This window comes from Balaenoptera borealis (assembly GCF_965194805.1).
Source record: "Balaenoptera borealis genome assembly, contig: HAP1_SCAFFOLD_1520, whole genome shotgun sequence".
Classification (NCBI taxonomy): domain Eukaryota; kingdom Metazoa; phylum Chordata; class Mammalia; order Artiodactyla; family Balaenopteridae; genus Balaenoptera; species Balaenoptera borealis.
In genome coordinates, this window is record NW_028122708.1 from 47,456 (window position 1) to 70,456 (window position 23,001).

General features: G+C 45.7%; 1 protein-coding gene and 1 pseudogene across 9 annotated transcripts in view; one reads left to right on the forward strand and one right to left on the reverse strand.

The window, feature by feature from the left end:
* LOC309622100 (uncharacterized protein) overlaps nt 1-23,001 on the reverse strand; it is a 75,180-nt gene that overhangs the window by 15,656 nt on the left and 36,523 nt on the right. For 5 of the 8 annotated variants that reach the window (XR_014240492.1, XR_014240493.1, XR_014240494.1 and 2 more), the window contains 2 exons: nt 14,490-14,627; nt 1,811-1,948 (listed from right to left, as the gene is read on the reverse strand). Coding sequence is in view for 1 of the 8 variants with exons in the window: in XM_082409273.1 (XP_082265399.1) it covers nt 1,811-1,948; nt 14,490-14,627 (276 nt within the window). In the remaining 7 variants the exon portion in view is untranslated. Of the gene's footprint in view, nt 1-1,810; nt 1,949-8,643; nt 8,750-10,411; nt 10,433-14,489; nt 14,628-21,324; nt 21,498-23,001 lie in introns of those variants that run through there. The other 3 variants (XR_014240496.1, XR_014240497.1, XR_014240498.1) reach the window with 3 other exon arrangements.
* Nucleotides 5,437-12,360, forward strand: LOC309622099 (uncharacterized protein C2orf78 pseudogene; annotated as a pseudogene). The gene is made up of 3 exons: nt 5,437-5,524; nt 8,417-9,166; nt 10,445-12,360. The product of its transcript is annotated as an uncharacterized protein C2orf78 pseudogene (transcript).

The window sequence follows — 23,001 nt, forward strand, 5'->3', positions numbered from 1 at the left end:
TTACCAACATTCTAGCACGACTATGTTATCTGGAGTTACTGACCACAGCCAGATCTCCACTTCAGCTGCTTCCTATCCAGGTGTTCTTGAGTGGGACATCACAGCAAGCACTGAAAAGAATTCTTCTTCACTCGGAGACTTTACTCTGGCACTCACTGACCGCCACACAGCTGCTTCCTCCATGTTTCTGGCAGCCCAGTATGATAAAACTTCAGACGCCAAGAACATGGTCCCTCTACATCCATCGCTTTCTGCCAGCCTTGCTCAGGGAACACCATCTCAGATTCCAAATCAGGGGCAGAGCCACCTGTCACTTACCTACCAGGAAGGAAGCCAGGTATATTACTATAACCAAGGCACACTGGGGTCTTTACTGTATGGAGAACTTGGCTCCTGCCCGCAATCCTATGGCTCTGTGTCATACACAGGAAGTAGGGCCTCTGTGCAACCAGAAATGGGAATGGGACTGAAGGAGATTCAGCCCACAAATATCCGACCACCAGCTTCCACCTCTGCAATCTGCCACCCTGTGTCTGCTCAACGCATCACAGAAACAAGTTTTCAAGGTGAGTACACAAACGGCAGAGAAAGTTGAAGAATGAGGTCGGCATTCAAAAATGGGGTCAAATCGACAGCTGGGAAGGGGTGTAGAGACAGGTAGAATTTAGATCCTGAGCCTTTAATAACCACTACCTTCTCTCAGTGCTCTCTGTTTTTAGACTCTATGTAAGAACACCTAGGGCTTCCCTGGTGGCGCCGTGGTTAAGAATCCGCCTGCCAATGCAATGCGGGGGACACGGGTTCGAGCCCTGGTCTGGGAAGATCCCACATGCCGTGGAGCAACTAAGCCCATGTGCCACAACGACTGACCCTGCATCCTAGAGCCCGTGAGCCGCAACTACCGAAGCCCACGCGCCTAGAGCGCATGCTCCGCAACAAGAGACGCCACCGCGAGGAGAAGCCCGCACACCACAACCAAGAGTAGACCCCGCTAGCCGCCAACTAGAGAAAGCCCGTGCACAGCAATGAGAGACGCAGTGCAGCCAAAAAAATAAATACGTAGAATAAATAAGTTCAAACAATAAATAAATACATAAACATAAATTACAAAAAAAAGAACACCTAATGCAGGTGGGAAGGTGGGAGGGCCACCGTAGAGGTCATCTATGCTACATGTACAAGAACCCCGAGAGCACACCAATCGGTACCACACTTTTCACTGCTGTAGCCGATCGTTCCCCCTGTACTGCCACACTGTAGCACTCCCTTCCCTCATCTACTGCTATAGTCTCTTCGGAAGGTGTTTCAGAACTCTTGTTATGAGAGTGCCAGTTGAACTGTCCTCACTTCCTTCATTTATACCAGGATTGAAGACCTTGTGGTCCGAGATCCTGTCCAGAGAGCAAGCAGGCTAAGGCTCTGTCTTTGTTGATGTATTTCATCAGAAAGGGCTCTACCCCCTCTCCTAGTTCATGGTGTGAAGTGTTCTTGGCCTCTCGGGAAAGTGGGGAGAATGGAAAGGACCCTATATGAGAATGCTAGGCTCTGTAAAACATTTCAGGTTTTTAAAAATAAGACTCATTTTGTATTGGACTGACAACAGTCCTATGAAATACAAAGAAAGCCGAGAATCAGTGACAGGAAAGGATCACCAGTAAGAACTACAGCAGTCACCGCTTACCTCGTAGCATAGGGCACTGTCCGTGATCCTTAAGAAGAGTTAGTAGAAATGCCTTGCCCATCTTGCCCCTGAACCCCTTGAAAGGTACACGACTGCTGTGTTGGTGTTTAGGGGGAGCATCTCACTTACCAGGGACTGACTTCTCCCTTGATTCCTCTGTAGTGATGGAGACTTCCCCGCTGATGAAAAATTCCCTGGGATTGCAACCTCCAAGCCAGACAGCTTTCCTATGGAATGACAGAGAACTTGTCAAGGTGAAACACCAGTCTGCGGGAGAAAGGGAGGAAGAGAATGATGGAAATCGTTTCTGGGAAACTATTCTTACATTATGTGTTGTTTGTTCCCGGTAAATAAACTGAAATCTTCTTAACAGTAAAACAAAATCTAAACCACTAAAGCCAATAATACAGGAGTATAACTTTTGAAAAAAATTTCTTTGGCTGCGCAGCATGTGGGATCTTAGCTCCCCAACCAGGGATTGAACCCACGCCTGCTGCATTGGAAGCGCAGAGTCTTCACCACGGGACCACCGGGGAAGTCCCAGGACTATCACTTTTAAAGGAGAAGGTACAAACCCCTCGGTTCTATGAACTGGAGATTTTTAGTAAGAAGTCAATATATTTGTTGTTAGGCTCATTTTATGTTAGGCTGTCTCCCTGCACAGGATGCAGGCGCCTTGAGGATGGAAGTCATATCCCTCTATAGTACGTCCCTCTTCTTTCTGCTTTGCAGTTTGCTGCTCCACTTGCTCAACCCCACCTAGTAATAACCTATACTTCCCTTGTTCCTGTTTTCCCATCTGGAAAACAGACAAAAGGCAACCAAACAACGCAAAGGTCTCAACAAATAAGGGATATCCAAAACCAGAGATGGCCAGAACTTCTGTACCCCTGATGAAATAGTCCTCATACAAAACCTGATAATCAAATTCCTTAATGCTAGGAATCACAGTGAAAAATAGTATCTGAACTGACTTCTGTCAGATGAGTGAGAACTAAGGTTAATTCAGTGTATCTGAAGCATAGAAAGTGAGGGCAAAAGTGGCACAAGATGGGGCTAGAGAAGCAGAGAGGATTCTAGACCACGCAGAGTCTTAAAGGCCAACAGTGTGTTTTCTATTCTCAAAACAATGCTTGTGAGCGATGTTTATGAGCAACGTTCCAACTTGCTTTGAAGGTTTCTTGTGTGAAGAGTGGATTGGAAGGAAACAAGATATATGGACACCAGTTAGGACCTAATCGCAACAGACAGGCAAGTTCAGTATTAGGAAGTTGAGGAAGAGCTGGCTGACAGATTCCAAAGAAATTCAGGAGATGAACTGAAGCGGGCTTAATGGGGTAGGAGATGGAGGAAAGGAAGGTCTTAGGGAATTCAAGGGTTTACTGCACACATGAGCAAAGTCTCAAAATTAATCATTTGAACGTACAGAGGCGGATCTCCCAAATGACACCGGTTAGGAAGCAACGGTACGCCCTTTAGAATTCCTAGAGACAACACAAATCAACTGTTTCGATGGAAAATTCGGCGGGACTCTTGATTTCCATGGGAATACAGAGAAAAGAGACACTGATCTGGCTTGCAGGTATATTTAGGAAGTTGTTAGCCGGACATCACCTACTAGTATCATGTAAGTAGGCCGTCCGAAGTAGGAAGCTTAGGGGAAAAACCTGGAGGAAAACTTAAAAGCTTAAGCCACACCTCTACACTACACCACCTTTCACAATTTCTTCTCAGATAAGCATCATCCCCATCAGTGAAGAAACTCGTTCGTACCTCATAATAGGAAAAACAGGCCTAAAGATTCAATGTGTGTCTTGGGAGGTCCCATCTATGCGATATCTTCCTGGGACCAGAAAAGGCCCCAGGAAGATCCATCTCTGCACCCCTGAAAGCTTACCACCAAGGAAAATGACTAGGTCCATAGATTTCCTCCCTCAAACCAGCTTACCTCACACATAGATCATTAGCAACTCCGCCCTTACTCACATTATCACAGTCACAAGAGTGGTTAGGGAGAAAAGCACTAACCAGGGGAACTAAAACAGAGGCAATCCAGGCCAAGCTGGGCTGGTGGCAGATATCTTGCTCCTTACGCTCGGGTGCATAATGCGACTCACCACAGTGCCTTTTTCACAGACCCTTTTGAACGTTTCTCCACAGAATCCAACAGCTCAAGTTAGTTCATGACGCTTCAAGGTCAACAATCGTCAAGAGAAAAACATGCAATATGTCTTACAATGTTGGATTCCTTACAAACAGGACAAGGAGATAACCATGTAGACAAAACCAGAGCATTTGAAAACATCTGTATTCTACAAACACACCAGTGAATGCTATAAATAAGGTACTATGACATAAAACAAAATGAAAACTAGATGTGAGACTGTTCTCTTCAGTGTACAGACTTCATGGCAGTTGCTGCACACTATCTAGCTACTTAGATCTTTAACTCTCTGTTCTGTTAATACCAAATGAGGCCCAAGTGTGTCAACCTGTTTCCCACAGAAACCAAAAAGTCTACATGCATCTCTTTTCTCCTGTGCCCTTTCACCTTACCTGCTCCCAATTCTCCACCAACGTCCTCCTCTTTCTCTAATTATTCTCCTCTTCATTTTGCTTGGCCTTGCCCCCAAGCATGCAAGACAGAGAGTCCTAGAGGTCCAAGATTCTAGAGTGGCTGTTTGCAAGGCGGAGGAGATTACAGTAACTGCCACACTGTATATACTTCTGTGCAAAGAAAAAGGGACAGTGTTCAGAATGTCTCTCACATATAACAAGAGCTGGAGATGGCAGGATACCTGTGTGGCCCAAGGAACTAGAGCTAGCAAATTATGGGCCAAACAATTGCAACCAAAGGCTGGAAGAGGAAAGGTCTGCAACCAGCTCTGTCTCCTAGCTCTCTGGTATTTGCTGCCAACGGGCAGAGTCTATTTCGTGAAGCATCAAGCACTGAAAAGAAGACTCCTGCTGCTGGAAGGTGACAGGAAGTAACGTCCAATGCAAGATCAAGGCTTGTCCTCGAAGCAATGCCCATAATGGAAGAAAAAAAAAAAAGAGAAAGCGGAAGAGAAATGTTAAGTCGCAAGTCCAACCTGGCCCCCAGCCTAGCCCAGCCCAAGGAAGGTAGGAGTCAAGGAGAAGAAACTAAAAGAGAAGAGCCTTGGACCACAACATTCTCCACAAGGTACACTCAACAAACTTCACCCTACTCTTGAACCAAGTTACAAAGAGAGCTTCTTAATCCCTACTTTGGCTCCTTAAAAGCTGCTATCAGTTCACTCATTAGACACATATGATTTCAGAACAACTGTAATAGTTCAAACTAGATGGCTCTTTCCTTCCTAAGGATTATTAATTAAAGAAGATCTATATAGCTCTAAGTATATGATACATAAAATAGAATACTCTGTAGAATATAAGTAACTCTTAGTTCAGTGTATTAATGAACGTCTGTAAGAAATGTTGCAATGATTTCCCTAATGGAAGAGCCTGGGGGAGGTAAATCTGTCTTCTAGGATTTCCTCCCCAGAGCTCAGAAACTCAGGTGTTGTTTTAGCTCTCCTACACTCTCTTCACCCAAGCCCGCCTTCCTGTTGGGGATCGGACCTCCCTATTGGCTCTCTCATACCTTTCAACTGCCTGCTTTGTGACATCACTCTCCTACCAAACCTACTACCACTTGGTAGAGTCTTGGGGTTTCCGTGGAGCTGTTTGGACCAGTAACCAGTGACCTCTGTACTGGACACGTGCGCCGTTCAGCTGCAGCCACTCAGACATCCTCTAGTGTTGTCTCCTCATCCCTTGTACCTGCAGTGGATGCTTCCTCTTCTCTGACCATGTCAGGTAAGAAAAGAAACTTTGGAAAGTTTTGCGTTCGATTTCTTTTGCCCCTAAATTGAGTAGGAGATTCAAAATAGCATGGAATAATGAGGGAAAGTATTGAACTACACGTCTGGAGACCTAATTTCACTTTTGACTTTGACGTTTACTATCTGTGTGACTTTGGACAAATCACTGGCTGTCTCACAAAGCCTGTTGCTTTCCTTAACTGTTACGTTAGGATACCACGTTGGGTTGATCACTCTGATCCCCTTCTTTTCCAGTATTGAGCCTTAAAGGGTACCCATGTAGAAAACGAAATCAGACACTTCTCAAGAGTGTTTCAACAGAAACATAGAAAAGCCAGGGGACATAGAAAACTAGCAATATATACCAAGATGTTTCATCTCTAATGGTCTCCCTCCACTAGGATTTCGACTAGTTGAAAAGAGAGAATAGGGAGAGAGGATGGAGAGTACTGGGCTCTACAGGGAGGCACAGAGTCGAGCGTAAGGAAGTTTAGGATGGTTTTCATTAGCACAGGCCAACAGGCACCAAGAGATGGGAGAAAATGTAAGAATGAAGAGGGAAAGCATAGAGGAGCTCTCAAGAAAAACGGAGTTTGCAATGGAATGCTGATGGGAACCAAAGATTTTCAATTAAAGCAGAAACAGCACAGAGGGAAACCTGCTCAGAGCAGGGCAAAACCAAGTTGATGGTAGCAAACCCTTACATTAACAGACTAAGAAGGAAAGTAAGGCCAGAACAGGGGATCACCAGGAAAGGCAGCTTATCAGAAAAGTCATACTCCGTTTTCTTTCTTTTATTGCCTCTCTGAATACAGTTGGCCACTTGACAGTTTTGAATATAAACATTTTAGAAATACGTTTTAGAAATGATGCCTCCTATAAACAAGCAACCACAGTGGTTATCTAGGGGGCTGCTTTTCAGTGTTTTATTCTTTCTAATTTTTAAACTAGGTAGACATTTCACCAATTCAACATTTTAAGTGATATCTTCTAAATTGAATCAGAAGGACTATTTTCCTTGGTGTGATATGTAGGTTCTAAGGCAAGGCTGCTTTTCATTTTTACAGTTATTTCCTTCCTAACACAGAGAGCACATTGATCAACAGCCATCGTTCGCTTGTAGAGCTTAGCTACCGAAGAAGAAGAAGAAAAAGTCAAGCCCCACATCTCTAATTCCCCCCCCCACTTAGGGAATTCCCTGGCGGTCCAGTGCTTAGGACTCGGTGCTTTCACGGCCAGGGCCACGCGGCGCGGCCAAAGAAACAAAACAAACAAACATCCACGTTTATCGAAAACCATATTGTGGAGTCCTGTGGATTTTCTTACATTTGAAAATCTTTTTTAATTGGATTCTAGGCATGATGGTTTTTTGAGGTTTTGGGATGCCATCTTCTTGGATGCTGAAGATGATTCTAATCTAAGTTCTAGGATAAATCCAAAAACCTTCCTGATACATTTTAAGCTTCCTTTCTGCTTATTATATAAGCTATATTCATTGAAATATATATTTCTCCTAGGCTTAATACCTCTTACTTGCTGGGTAAAAATATGAAGGAGCACAATAATGAAACTCTTTTACACTTATTATTTTGCTGTCTGCTTCGTACCGGTTTTCATTGAAATACTTGTCTATATGTGTTGTGGCTACCTATACATGCACATTTATTGCATTCTGTTGCTTGTTATGCATTTTTTACTGACATACCTTCTCTGTCTGTATGCATTGGCTAGGAATTCATTCACCTCTATCACCTCCATCGTGTTTTCTGGTTAATAGTATTCACTAAAATAGAGTGGGCAAAATTCACTTTCATAATATTGCATGGATAGTACAGAATGCCATTTGTTAGTAAATTCATTAGGCTTCGATACTTGCCACATACCCCAGTTTTCATTAATATCTATGGATTTCTTTTTCGTTAACGTAATATGCTTGTCATGATTTTTCTTTGTCTTTCTAGAACTTATTGTATCTTCCTCCATATAAATCATACGCAATAGATCAGCTTATTCATCTATTAATTATTACTGCTATTATTATTGGTGGTGGTGTTATAACCACTTTATAGGTGAGGAATCTGAAGTAATCAGATAACTTTTCCCTTTCCAAAAGCACTTAAGAAATCCACTTTCGGGTAATCATTTTGAGGTAGGATGAGAAACCAGGCTTGAAGAGGGCAAAAATGACTCTTCCAATTCACCAGTTGGACTGAGCTGTACGTCACCTCTAGGTAATAGCGTGGGAACTGCACAAGCAAAGGGAGACACTGAAGACGACCATGGTAATAGCCGTACTGTTTTCTAATGGACAAAAAAAATGCCTATATTATAAGTTCTATTTCTCCTGCTTTCTGGCAGTATCATGCTCAGAGTGGAGTCCTGGCAAGGAAGTCAGGATACTTAGGTTCTGAAACCTGGTAATGATACTAACATAATGAGAGAACTTGAACAAGTCAACCCGACCTCTCTGAGCCTCAGTTTCCTTACTCACGAAATGAGACTGAGAACATCGAAGTTCTCTAAGGGCCTCCTAGTTCTAAAATGCTTCCAGTCTAGGAAATAGCATAGAAGTCAATACGAGTGCAGGCTGAAGGGAAAGACAGGGCAGGGAGAAGGTTGCTTCCAGCCTAGAGAACAATCTCTGAACCACACCACTTGGCTCTTCTGCCCGTCTGTGCCCAAGATGGGAGCACAGGCAGTGAATAGAGAAGAGTGGAAAACTGCTCAGTCCTTACAGCCATCATTAACTGTCTGATTTTGGGTTTCTCAGGAAGTAGTGATAGTAGAGGTGTCCTGATAGCAAGAACCTTCAGATGATGCCGTTCCTCAAACGTAGTGAGAATTTCTCAACCTCCCTGAGTTTTTCATGACCCTCTTGTTCTTACAGAAAATTTCCAACATCCATCTCTACTTGGAACTCTAAATTCTCTGCAGCATTCTCCTCCTGTGGTGAGCAATGCAACTTCCCTAACACGAAGTGTCTGCAACTTCTCCAGAGTCTCTGCCCCTGCCGTCAGTTCGGCATCGGCTACTGGTACCCCTTTCCAGACACTCATGGGTAGTGCCTACCTTTACCAACATTCTAGCACGACTATGTTATCTGGAGTTACTGACCACAGCCAGATCTCCACTTCAGCTGCTTCCTATCCAGGTGTTCTTGAGTGGGACATCACAGCAAGCACTGAAAAGAATTCTTCTTCACTCGGAGACTTTACTCTGGCACTCACTGACCGCCACACAGCTGCCTCCTCCATGTTTCTGGCAGCCCAGTATGATAAAACTTCAGACGCCAAGAACATGGTCCCTCTACATCCATCGCTTTCTGCCAGCCTTGCTCAGGGAACACCATCTCAGATTCCAAATCAGGGGCAGAGCCGCCTGTCACTTCCCTGCCAGGACGGAAGCCAGGTATATTACTATAACCAAGGCACACTGGGGTCTTTACTGTATGGAGAACTTGGCTCCTGCCCGCAATCCTACGGCTCGGCGTCATACACAGGAAGTCGGGCCTCTGGGCAACCAGAAATGGGAATGGGACTGAAGGAGATTCAGCCCACAAATATCCGACCACCAGCTTCCACCTCTGCAGTCTGCCACCCTGTGTCTGCTCAACGCATCACAGAAACAAGTTTTCAAGGTGAGTATAACAAACGCCAGAGAAAGTTGAAGAATGAGGTCGTCATTCAAAAATGGGGTCAAATCGACAGCTGGGAAGGGGTGTAGAGGCAGGTAGAATTTAGATCCTGAGCCTTTAATAACCACTACCTTCGCTCAGTGCCCTCTGTTTTTAGACTCTATATGAGAACACCTAGGGCTTCCCTGGTGGCGCCGTGGTTAAGAATCCGCCTGCCAATGCAATGCGGGGGACACGGGTTCGAGCCCTGGTCTGCGAAGATCCCACATGCCGTGCAGCAACTAAGCGCATGTGCCACAACGACGGAGCCTGCATTCTAGAGCCCGTGAGCCTCAACTACCGAAGCCCGCGTGCCTACAGCCCATGCTCCGCAACAAGAGAAGCCACCGCGATGAGAAGCCCGCACACCGCAACCGAGAGTAGCCCCCGCTAGCCGCCAACTAGAGAAAGCCCGTGCACAGCAATGAGAGACCCAGTGCAGCCAAAAAAATAAATACGTAGAATAAATAAGTTCAAACAGTAAATAAATACATAAACATAAATTACAAAAAAAAGAACACCTAATGCAGGTGGGAAGGTGGGAGGGCCACTGTAGAGGTCATCTATGCTACATGTACAAGAACGCCGAGAGCACACCAATCGGTACCACACTTTTCACTGCTGTAGCCGATCGTTCCCCCTGTACTGCCACACTGTAGCACTCCCTTCCCTCATCTACTGCTATAGTCTCTTCGGAAGGTGTTTCAGAACTCTTGTTATGTGAGTGCCAGTTGAACTGTCCTCACTTCCTTCATTTATACCAGGATTGAAGACCTTGTGGTCCGAGATCCTGTCCAGAGAGCAAGCAGGCTAAGACTCTGTCTTTGTTGATGTGTTTCATCAGCAAGGGCTCTACCCCCTCTCCTAGTTCATGGTGTGACGTGTTCTTGGCCTCTCGGGAAAGTGGGGAGAATGGAAAGGACCCTATATGAGAATGCTAGGCTTTGTAAAACATTTCAGGTTTTTAAAAATAAGACTCATTTTGTATTGGACTTATAACAGTCCTATGAAATACAAAGCGAGCCGAGAATCAGTGACAGGAAAGGCTCACCAGTAAGAATTACAACAGTCACCGCTTACCTCGTAGCATAGGGCACTGTCCGTGATCCTTAAGAAGAGTTAGTAGAAATGCCTTGCCCATCTTGCCCCTGAACCCCTTGAAAGGTACATGACTGCTGTGTTGGTGTTTAGGGGGAGCATCTCACTTACCAGGGACTGACTTCTCCCTTGATCCCTTTGTAGGGATGGAGACCTCCCCCCTGGTGATGAAAAATTCCCTGGGATTGCAACCTCCAAGCCAGACGTTTTGTGTGACACAAAGTCAAGAACTCCCCAAGTCCTGCAGTAGCAGAAACAGCCACATACTTGAGAGTAACCCACCATCTGAACTTGGGGACATTTCAGTGACAGCTCCAGTCCAGAGTGCCAGGCGTCTCCTGGCCCTGCCTCCAGCTCCAAGCCAGGGACAAATAGAGAGTAAGCACGTGGATGATATCAAAACCAAGCTTTCAAAGCCTCTGGATGCCTACCAGATCCCAACAGAGAACCAAGATCCTCCACTACTCCCTTTAGGAATCCCTGATATTCACCAGCCGCTGGCCTGCACCGATCCCCTCAGCCAAGAGGAGCAGCCTGGTTCTGAAAATGCTGATCTGGGAGAGAACAGCCGGAGTCGTCAGGACCTAGGGACACTTGAAAATGGGATTGAACCTAGCAGTGGTCTTGCAGACATTACTACACTGGCGGAGGATATTCACCTTCCCCAGCTCTTTAATCCTTTGAAAGATCTTGATCAATCCCAAGGTCCCAACGTGATCAAAGCTAAAGACACCAGAGCCATTAAGGTGAATCAGGTGCAGGAAAAGCCAAGTGTCATAAAGGTTCCCTCTGATCAACCCAGGAAGAACAAACAGAAAGCCTCTGAGCCTATCAGTGGCGCTCCCAAGGCCAAAATCCAGCCAAAGAATCCAGAGTGCCTGTTAGGGGGAGAAGTGGTTATATGCCACGCTGCAGTCAGTGACAGGGCTCCTGTGAACACGGCCAAGCACTCTCAAGGCAAACCTCAGAAAGCTGCATCCAGAAAGATCAGCAAAACTAAGAGCCACGGGCAGGAAAAGACCAAAAGGACCAGAGGGAGAAACAAGGCTGAGGAGAACAAGCAGTCAGGGAACAAAGTCAAGGCAGAAGAGAAGCCAGCAATCCCCCACACGAAGCGAAAGGAACACCAAACTGAGCTTCTCCAACAGAGCTTTCAAAAGCCTCGAACCTCCCTTGGCGTGCGCATGCTGGAGTCTGTGAAGGTTCTTCATGCGCTGGGGAAGAAGAATGAGACGAAAACTGGGCGCTCTTCCTGTCGGCTCTTGGGAAAGTCAAGCAACCCCAAAGACCCCCAGCCACCCCCAGCTATCCAGCCATGGCGGCATACCCCACGTGAGGGGAAGGGTCCTGAGAAAACGCAAGTCCAAGCCCAGAAACCAGACAGCAGTGCTGAAACAGAGTGTCCGTCTCCAGCCCAGTATGAGCGGCCTCCTCCTGGGAAGGTCAAGTTGATACCTCTGCCTTTTTCTGCCTGGGACAAGCCTCAAGCTCGACCCGCTCCTCGGAGGCCACAGTCTCTGGCCTCACATCGGCCTGCTGGGGCTTACCGTGCCCAGCCTGGTTCTACTGACTCAGCTCAACCTGCTGCAGCCAATTCATCCCAGCCAGCTCCTGCCTCTTTGCCAGGCCCCGCCAAACCAGCTCAGCCAACTGTGACCAACCCAACCCAACCGGCTTGGCCCAACCATACCCAGCCTCGTGTCCCTCAGTCTGCTGCTCCTAGGCCTGCACCCTCCAAAACTTCATCTGGCGCTCCTCTCCAGCGGGAGCCTGTTCCCCCTGCTGTGAATAAGCGCCAGTCCCCACCCAAGCTCCAAACCCACTTTCTACTCCAAGACTTCAGCAAGCAACGAGTTCCATGGAGGGAACCCAACGTGCCTGAGCCAGTCATGTCAAAGCCCATCAAACAAGAGCAGAGGCCAGAGCGAGAGGCCATGAAGAGGCGGGCTCAACAACAACGGGAGAATGCTGCCAGATACACCTCTTCGGGCAAGCTGCAATTTTTCACCGAGAGGGAAAACGAAATGGAAATTGCCGACTACTACGGATACGTCAAGTGAGAGCTGCTAGGATTCTTGGTGCCACCTTGGCTACCAGCTGTTCTTCCATACACAGGTAAGACAGGTATAGAACTGAATAAGTAAATGGAATACAATTAATAGACGAGTAACAAACCTTTCGAATTTTCAGATGCTGCTAACTGGGGCGTGAGAAAGGAAGGACTGAAAGTTGGATGGGAGAATGAAGGAAAGGGGTAAAAACTGAGCAAAGAGGAAGGAACTTGGCCCAGGGCTAGGAAGGCCAAAAGAGACGTATGGATTTAGGAAAGGAAGCAGGAGCGAGGATGAAATGGCAGAAGTAAAAAGCAGGGTCAGAGGTCTGGGTTGAAAGAACACAATTGGAGTAGAGTTGAAGGTGACAGAAGATGAGTCTAGGTTTACTAGGAGAAATAGAAAAAGTCTCTCGGGGACGCTGGCCTTAAGTCTCACAACCACCAGATAGGTATTTCAGAAAACAAGAGGTTCAGGACACATCTCTGAAAGGTCTGAGTTGCCTTATTCAGGTGTGACTGTAGTGGGGGAATAGGGAAATCTACCAGAGAAGTGGCTAGGGCTCAGAGTTATCCTAGGGGCAGCTGACGACAGGGGCAGAGCCAAGGGAACTGCTGGATCAGGAGGCCCACGAACAAAGCAGGGGCATAGCCGCCTGTCACTTCCCTGCCAGGAAGGAAGCCAGGTATATTACTGTAACCAAGGCACACTGGGGTCTTTACTGTATGGAGAACTTGGCTCCTGCCCGCAATCCTACGGCTCGGCGTCACACACAGGAAGTAGGGCCTCTGGGCAACCAGAAATGGGAATGGGACTGAAGGAGATTCAGCCCACAAATATCCGACCACCAGCTTCCACCTCTGCAGTCTGCCACCCTGTGTCTGCTCAACGCATCACAGAAACAAGTTTTCAAGGTGAGTATACAGACGGCAGAGAAAAGTTGAACAATGAGGTCAGCATTCAAAAATGGGGTCAAATCGACAGCTGGGAAGGGGTGTAGAGACAGGTAGAATTTAGATCCTGAGCCTTTAATAACCACTACCTTCTCTCAGTGCTCTCTGTTTTTAGACTCTATATGAGAACACCTAGGGCTTCCCTGGTGGCGCCTGCCAATGCAGGGGACACGGGTTCGAGCCCTGGTCTGCGAAGATCCCACATGCCGTGCAGCAACTAAGCGCATGTGCCACGACGACGGAGCCTGCATTCTAGAGCCCGTGAGCCTCAACTACCGAAGCCCACGTGCCTACAGCCCATGCTCCGCAACAAGAGAAGCCACCGCGATGAGATGCCCGCACACCGCAACCGAGAGTAGCCCCCGCTAGCCGCCAACTAGAGAAAGCCCGTGCACAGCAATGAGAGACCCAGTGCAGCCAAAAACATAAATACGTAGAATAAATAAGTTCAAACAGTAAATAAATACATAAACATAAATTACAAAAAAAAAGAACACCTAATGCAGGTGGGAAGGTGGGAGGGCCACCGTAGAGGTCATCTATGCTACATGTACAAGAACCCCGAGAGCACACCAATCGGTACCACACTTTTCACTGCTGTAGCCGATCGTTCCCCCTGTACTGCCACACTGTAGCACTCCCTTCCCTCATCTACTGCTATAGTCTCTTCGGAAGGTGTTTCAGAACTCTTGTTATGAGAGTGCCAGTTGAACTGTCCTCACTTCCTTCATTTATACCAGGATTGAAGACCTTGTGGTCCGAGATCCTGTCCAGAGAGCAAGCAGGCTAAGGCTCTGTCTTTGTTGATGTATTTCATCAGAAAGGGCTCTACCCCCTCTCCTAGTTCATGGTGTGAAGTGTTCTTGGCCTCTCGGGAAAGTGGGGAGAATGGAAAGGACCCTATATGAGAATGCTAGGCTCTGTAAAACATTTCAGGTTTTTAAAAATAAGACTCATTTTGTATTGGACTGACAACAGTCCTATGAAATACAAAGAAAGCCGAGAATCAGTGACAGGAAAGGATCACCAGTAAGAACTACAGCAGTCACCGCTTACCTCGTAGCATAGGGCACTGTCCGTGATCCTTAAGAAGAGTTAGTAGAAATGCCTTGCCCATCTTGCCCCTGAACCCCTTGAAAGGTACACGACTGCTGTGTTGGTGTTTAGGGGGAGCATCTCACTTACCAGGGACTGACTTCTCCCTTGATTCCTCTGTAGTGATGGAGACTTCCCCGCTGATGAAAAATTCCCTGGGATTGCAACCTCCAAGCCAGACAGCTTTCCTATGGAATGACAGAGAACTTGTCAAGGTGAAACACCAGTCTGCGGGAGAAAGGGAGGAAGAGAATGATGGAAATCGTTTCTGGGAAACTATTTTTACATTATGTGTTGTTTGTTCCCGGTAAATAAACTGAAATCTTCTTAACAGTACAACAAAATCTAAACCACTAAAGCCAACAATACAGGAGTATAACGTTCGAAAAAAATTTCTTTGGCTGCGCAGCATGTGGGATCTTAGCTCCCCAACCAGGGATTGAACCCACGCCTGCTGCGTTGGAAGCGCAGAGTCTTCACCACGGGACCACCGGGGAAGTCCCAGGACTATCACTTTTAAAGGAGAAGGTACAAACCCCTCGGTTCTATGAACTGGAGATTTTTAGTAAGAAGTCAATATATTTGTTGTTAGGCACATTTTATGTTAGGCTGTCTCCCTGCACAGGATGCAGGCGCCTTGAGAATGGAAGTCATATCCCTCTATAGTACGTCCCTCTTCTTTCTGCTTTGCAGTTTGCTGCTCCACTTGTTCAACCCCACCTAGTAATAACCTATACTTCCCTTGTTCCTGTTTTCCCATCTGGAAAACAGACAAAAGGCAACCAAACAACGCAAAGGTCTCAACAAATAAGGGATATCCAAAACCAGAGATGGCCAGAACTTCTGTACCCCTGATGAAATAGTCCTCATACAAAACCTGATAATCAAATTCCTTAATGCTAGGAATCACAGTGAAAAATAGTATCTGAACTGACTTCTGTCAGATGAGTGAGAACTAAGGTTAATTCAGTGTATCTGAAGCATAGAAAGTGAGGGCAAAAGTGGCACAAGATGGGGCTAGAGAAGCAGAGAGGATTCTAGACCACGCAGAGTCTTAAAGGCCAACAGTGTGTTTTCTATTCTCAAAACAATGCTTGTGAGCGATGTTTATGAGCAACGTTCCAACTTGCTTTGAAGGTTTCTTGTGTGAAGAGTGGATTGGAAGGAAACAAGATATATGGACACCAGTTAGGACCTAATCGCAACAGACAGGCAAGTTCAGTATTAGGAAGTTGAGGAAGAGCTGGCTGACAGATTCCAAAGAAATTCAGGAGATGAACTGAAGCGGGCTTAATGGGGTAGGAGATGGAGGAAAGGAAGGTCTTAGGGAATTCAAGGGTTTACTGCACACATGAGCAAAGTCTCAAAATTAATCATTTGAACGTACAGAGGCGGATCTCCCAAATGACACCGGTTAGGAAGCAACGGTACGCCCTTTAGAATTCCTAGAGACAACACAAATCAACTGTTTCGATGGAAAATTCGGCGGGACTCTTGATTTCCATGGGAATACAGAGAAAAGAGACACTGATCTGGCTTGCAGGTATATTTAGGAAGTTGTTAGCCGGACATCACCTACTAGTATCATGTAAGTAGGCCGTCCGAAGTAGGAAGCTTAGGGGAAAAACCTGGAGGAAAACTTAAAAGCTTAAGCCACACCTCTACACTACACCACCTTTCACAATTTCTTCTCAGATAAGCATCATCCCCATCAGTGAAGAAACTCGTTCGTACCTCATAATAGGAAAAACAGGCCTAAAGATTCAATGTGTGTCTTGGGAGGTCCCATCTATGCGATATCTTCCTGGGACCAGAAAAGGCCCCAGGAAGATCCATCTCTGCACCCCTGAAAGCTTACCACCAAGGAAAATGACTAGGTCCATAGATTTCCTCCCTCAAACCAGCTTACCTCACACATAGATCATTAGCAACTCCGCCCTTACTCACATTATCACAGTCACAAGAGTGGTTAGGGAGAAAAGCACTAACCAGGGGAACTAAAACAGAGGCAATCCAGGCCAAGCTGGGCTGGTGGCAGATATCTTGCTCCTTACGCTCGGGTGCATAATGCGACTCACCACAGTGCCTTTTTCACAGACCCTTTTGAACGTTTCTCCACAGAATCCAACAGCTCAAGTTAGTTCATGACGCTTCAAGGTCAACAATCGTCAAGAGAAAAACATGCAATATGTCTTACAATGTTGGATTCCTTACAAACAGGACAAGGAGATAACCATGTAGACAAAACCAGAGCATTTGAAAACATCTGTATTCTACAAACACACCAGTGAATGCTATAAATAAGGTACTATGACATAAAACAAAATGAAAACTAGATGTGAGACTGTTCTCTTCAGTGTACAGACTTCATGGCAGTTGCTGCACACTATCTAGCTACTTAGATCTTTAACTCTCTGTTCTGTTAATACCAAATGAGGCCCAAGTGTGTCAACCTGTTTCCCACAGAAACCAAAAAGTCTACATGCATCTCTTTTCTCCTGTGCCCTTTCACCTTACCTGCTCCCAATTCTCCACCAACGTCCTCCTCTTTCTCTAATTATTCTCCTCTTCATTTTGCTTGGCCTTGCCCCCAAGCATGCAAGACAGAGAGTCCTAGAGGTCCAAGATTCTAGAGTGGCTGTTTGCAAGGCGGAGGAGATTACAGTAACTGCCACACTGTATATACTTCTGTGCAAAGAAAAAGGGACAGTGTTCAGAATGTCTCTCACATATAACAAGAGCTGGAGATGGCAGGATACCTGTGTGGCCCAAGGAACTAGAGCTAGCAAATTATGGGCCAAACAATTGCAACCAAAGGCTGGAAGAGGAAAGGTCTGCAACCAGCTCTGTCTCCTAGCTCTCTGGTATTTGCTGCCAACGGGCAGAGTCTATTTCGTGAAGCATCAAGCACTGAAAAGAAGACTCCTGCTGCTGGAAGTTGACAGGAAGTAACGTCCAATGCAAGATCAAGGCTTGTCCTCGAAGCAATGCCCATAATGGAAGAAAAAAAAAAAAGAGAAAGCGGAAGAGAAATGTTAAGTCGCAAGTCCAACCTGGCCCCCAGCCTAGCCCAGCCCAAGGAAGGTAGGAGTCAAGGAGAAGAAACTAAAAGAGAAGAGCCTTGGACCACAACATTCTCCACAAGGTACACTCAAGAAACTTCACCTTACTCTTGAACCAAGTTACAAAGAGAGCTTCTTAATCCCTACTTTGGCTCCTTAAAAGCTGCTATCAGTTCACTCATTAGACACATCTGATTTCAGAACAACTGTAATAGTTCAAACTAGATGGCTCTTTCCTTCCTAAGGATTATTAATTAAAGAAGATCTATATAGCTCTAAGTATATGATACATAAAATAGAATACTCTGTAGAATATAAGTAACTCTTAGTTCAGTGTATTAATGAACGTCTGTAAGAAATGTGGCAATGATTTCCCTAATGGAAGAGCCTGGGGGAGGTAAATCTGTCTTCTAGGATTTCCTCCTCCCCAAAGCTCAGAAACTCAGGTGTTGTTTTAGCTCTCCTACACTCTCTTCACCCAAGCCCGCCTTCCTGTTGGGGATCGGACCTCCCTATTGGCTCTCTCATACCTTTCAACTGCCTGCTTTGTGACATCACTCTCCTCCCAAACCTACTACCACTTGGTAGAGCCTTGGGGTTTCCGTGGAGCTGTTTGGACCAGTAACCAGTGACCTCTGTACTGGACACGTGCGCCGTTCAGCTGCAGCCACTCAGACATCCTCTAGTGTTGTCTCCTCATCCCTTGTACCTGCAGTGGATGCTTCCTCTTCTCTGACCATGTCAGGTAAGAAAAGAAACTTTGGAAAGTTTTGCGTTCGATTTCTTTTGCCCCTAAATTGAGTAGGAGATTCAAAATAGCATGGAATAATGAGGGAAAGTATTGAACTACAAGTCTGGAGACCTAATTTCACTTTTGACTTTGACGTTTACTATCTGTGTGACTTTGGACAAATCACTGGCTGTCTCACAAAGCCTGTTGCTTTCCTTAACTGTTACGTTAGGATACCACATTGGGTTGATCACTCTGATCCCCTTCTTTTCCAGTATTGAGCCTTAAAGGGTACCCATGTAGAAAACGAAATCAGACACTTCTCAAGAGTGTTTCAACAGAAACACAGAAAAGCCAGGGGACATAGAAAACTAGCAATATATACCAAGATGTTTCATCTCTAATGGTCTCCCTCCACTAGGATTTCGACTAGTTGAAAAGAGAGAATAGGGAGAGAGGATGGAGAGTACTGGGCTCTACAGGGAGGCACAGAGTCGAGCGTAAGGAAGTTTAGGACGGTTTTCATTAGCACAGGCCAACAGGCACCAAGAGATGGGAGAAAATGTAAGAATGAAGAGGGAAAGCATAGAGGAGCTCTCAAGAAAAACGGAGTTTGCAATGGAATGCTGATGGGAACCAAAGATTTTCAATTAAAGCAGAAACAGCACAGAGGGAAACCTGCTCAGAGCAGGGCAAAACCAAGTTGATGGTAGCAAACCCTTACATTAACAGACTAAGAAGGAAAGTAAGGCCAGAACAGGGGATCACCGGGAAAGGCAGCTTATCAGAAAAGTCATACTCCGTTTTCTTTCTTTTATTGCCTCTCTGAATACAGTTGGCCACTTGACAGTTTTGAATATAAACATTTTAGAAATACGTTTTAGAAATGATGCCTCCTATAAACAAGCAACCACAGTGGTTATCTAGGGGGCTGCTTTTCAGTGTTTTATTCTTTCTAATTTTTAAACTAGGTAGACATTTCACCAATTCAACATTTTAAGTGATATCTTCTAAATTGAATCAGAAGGACTATTTTCCTTGGTGTGATATGTAGGTTCTAAGGCAAGGCTGCTTTTCATTTTTACAGTTATTTCCTTCCTAACACAGAGAGCACATTGATCAACAGCATCGTTCGCTTGTAGAGCTTAGCTACCGAAGAAGAAGAAGAAAAAGTCAAGCCCCACATCTCTAATTCCCCCCCCCACTTAGGGAATTCCCTGGCGGTCCAGTGCTTAGGACTCGGTGCTTTCACGGCCAGGGCCACGCGGCGCGGCCAAAGAAACAAAACAAACAAACATCCACGTTTATCGAAAACCATATTGTGGAGTCCTGTGGATTTTCTTACATTTGAAAATCTTTTTTAATTGGATTCTAGGCATGATGGTTTTTTGAGGTTTTGGGATGCCATCTTCTTGGATGCTGAAGATGATTCTAATCTAAGTTCTAGGATAAATCCAAAAACCTTCCTGATACATTTTAAGCTTCCTTTCTGCTTATTATATAAGCTATATTCATTGAAATATATATTTCTCCTAGGCTTAATACCTCTTACTTGCTGGGTAAAAATATGAAGGAGCACAATAATGAAACTCTTTTACACTTATTATTTTGCTGTCTGCTTCGTACCGGTTTTCATTGAAATACTTGTCTATATGTGTTGTGGCTACCTATACATGCACATTTATTGCATTCTGTTGCTTGTTATGCATTTTTTACTGACATACCTTCTCTGTCTGTATGCATTGGCTAGGAATTCATTCACCTCTATCACCTCCATCGTGTCTTCTGGTTAATAGTATTCACTAAAATAGAGTGGGCAAAATTCACTTTCATAATATTGCATGGATAGTACAGAATGCCATTTGTTAGTAAATTCATTAGGCTTCGATACTTGCCACATACCCCAGTTTTCATTAATATCTATGGATTTCTTTTTCGTTAACGTAATATGCTTGTCATGATTTTTCTTTGTCTTTCTAGAACTTATTGTATCTTCCTCCATATAAATCATACGCAATAGATCAGCTTATTCATCTATTAATTATTACTGCTATTATTATTGGTGGTGGTGTTATAACCACTTTATAGGTGAGGAATCTGAAGTAATCAGATAACTTTTCCCTTTCCAAAAGCACTTAAGAAATCCACTTTCGGGTAATCATTTTGAGGTAGGATGAGAAACCGGGCTTGAAGAGGGCAAAAATGACTCTTTCAATTCACCAGTTGGACTGAGCTGTACGTCACCTCTAGGTAATAGCGTGGGAACTGCACAAGCAAAGGGAGACACTGAAGACGACAATGGTAATAGCCGTACTGTTTTCTAATGGACAAAAAAAATGCCTATATTATAAGTTCTATTTCTCCTGCTTTCTGGCAGTATCATGCTCAGAGTGGAGTCCTGGCAAGGAAGTCAGGATACTTAGGTTCTGAAACCTGGTAATGATACTAACATAATGAGAGAACTTGAACAAGTCAACCCGACCTCTCTGAGCCTCAGTTTCCTTACTCACGAAATGAGACTGAGAACATCGAAGTTCTCTAAGGGCCTCCTAGTTCTAAAATGCTTCCAGTCTAGGAAATAGCATAGAAGTCAATACGAGTGCAGGCTGAAGGGAAAGACAGGGCAGGGAGAAGGTTGCTTCCAGCCTAGAGAACAATCTCTGAACCACACCACTTGGCTCTTCTGCCCGTCTGTGCCCAAGATGGGAGCACAGGCAGTTAATAGAGAAGAGTGGAAAACTGCTCAGTCCTTACAGCCATCATTAACTGTCTGATTTTGGGTTTCTCAGGAAGTAGTGATAGTAGAGGTGTCCTGATAGCAAGAACCTTCAGATGATGCCGTTCCTCAAACGTAGTGAGAATTTCTCAACCTCCCTGAGTTTTTCATGACCCTCTTGTTCTTACAGAAAATTTCCAACATCCATCTCTACTTGGAACTCTAAATTCTCTGCAGCATTCTCCTCCTGTGGTGAGCAATGCAACTTCCCTAACACGAAGTGTCTGCAACTTCTCCAGAGTCTCTGCCCCTGCCGTCAGTTCGGCATCGGCTACTGGTACCCCTTTCCAGACACTCATGGGTAGTGCCTACCTTTACCAACATTCTAGCACGACTATGTTATCTGGAGTTACTGACCACAGCCAGATCTCCACTTCAGCTGCTTCCTATCCAGGTGTTCTTGAGTGGGACATCACAGCAAGCACTGAAAAGAATTCTTCTTCACTCGGAGACTTTACTCTGGCACTCACTGACCGCCACACAGCTGCCTCCTCCATGTTTCTGGCAGCCCAGTATGATAAAACTTCAGACGCCAAGAACATGGTCCCTCTACATCCATCGCTTTCTGCCAGCCTTGCTCAGGGAACACCATCTCAGATTCCAAATCAGGGGCAGAGCCGCCTGCCACTTCCCTGCCAGGAAGGAAGCCAGGTATATTACTATCACCAAGGCACACTGGGGTCTTTACTGTATGGAGAACTTGGCTCCTGCCCGCAATCCTACGGCTCGGCGTCATACACAGGAAGTCGGGCCTCTGGGCAACCAGAAATGGGAATGGGACTGAAGGAGATTCAGCCCACAAATATCCGACCACCAGCTTCCACCTCTGCAGTCTGCCACCCTGTGTCTGCTCAACGCATCACAGAAACAAGTTTTCAAGGTGAGTATAACAAACGCCAGAGAAAGTTGAAGAATGAGGTCGGCACTCAAAAATGGGGTCAAATCGACAGCTGGGAAGGGGTGTAGAGGCAGGTAGAATTTAGATCCTGAGCCTTTAATAACCACTACCTTCGCTCAGTGCCCTCTGTTTTTAGACTCTCTATGAGAACACCTAGGGCTTCCCTGGTGGCGCCGTGGTTAAGAATCCGCCTGCCAATGCAATGCGGGGGACACGGGTTCGAGCCCTGGTCTGCGAAGATCCCACATGCCGTGCAGCAACTAAGCGCATGTGCCACAACGACGGAGCCTGCATTCTAGAGCCCGTGAGCCTCAACTACCGAAGCCCACGTGCCTACAGCCCATGCTCCGCAACAAGAGAAGCCACCGCGATGAGATGCCCGCACACCGCAACCGAGAGTAGCCCCCGCTAGCCGCCAACTAGAGAAAGCCCGTGCACAGCAATGAGAGACCCAGTGCAGCCAAAAAAATAAATACGTAGAATAAATAAGTTCAAACAGTAAATAAATACATAAATATAAATTACAAAAAAAAGAACACCTAATGCAGGTGGGAAGGTGGGAGGGCCACTGTAGAGGTCATCTATGCTACATGTACAAGAACCCCGAGAGCACACCAATCGGTACCACACTTTTCACTGCTGTAGCCGATCGTTCCCCCTGTACTGCCACACTGTAGCACTCCCTTCCCTCATCTACTGCTATAGTCTCTTCGGAAGGTGTTTCAGAACTCTTGTTATGAGAGTGCCAGTTGAACTGTCCTCACTTCCTTCATTTATACCAGGATTGAAGACCTTGTGGTCCGAGATCCTGTCCAGAGAGCAAGCAGGCTAAGACTCTGTCTTTGTTGATGTATTTCATCAGCAAGGGCTCTACCCCGTCTCCTAGTTCATGGTGTGACGTGTTCTTGGCCTCTCGGGAAAGTGGGGAGAATGGAAAGGACCCTATATGAGAATGCTAGGCTTTGTAAAACATTTCAGGTTTTTAAAAATAAGACTCATTTTGTATTGGACTTATAACAGTCCTATGAAATACAAAGCGAGCCGAGAATCAGTGACAGGAAAGGCTCACCAGTAAGAATTACAACAGTCACCGCTTACCTCGTAGCATAGGGCACTGTCCGTGATCCTTAAGAAGA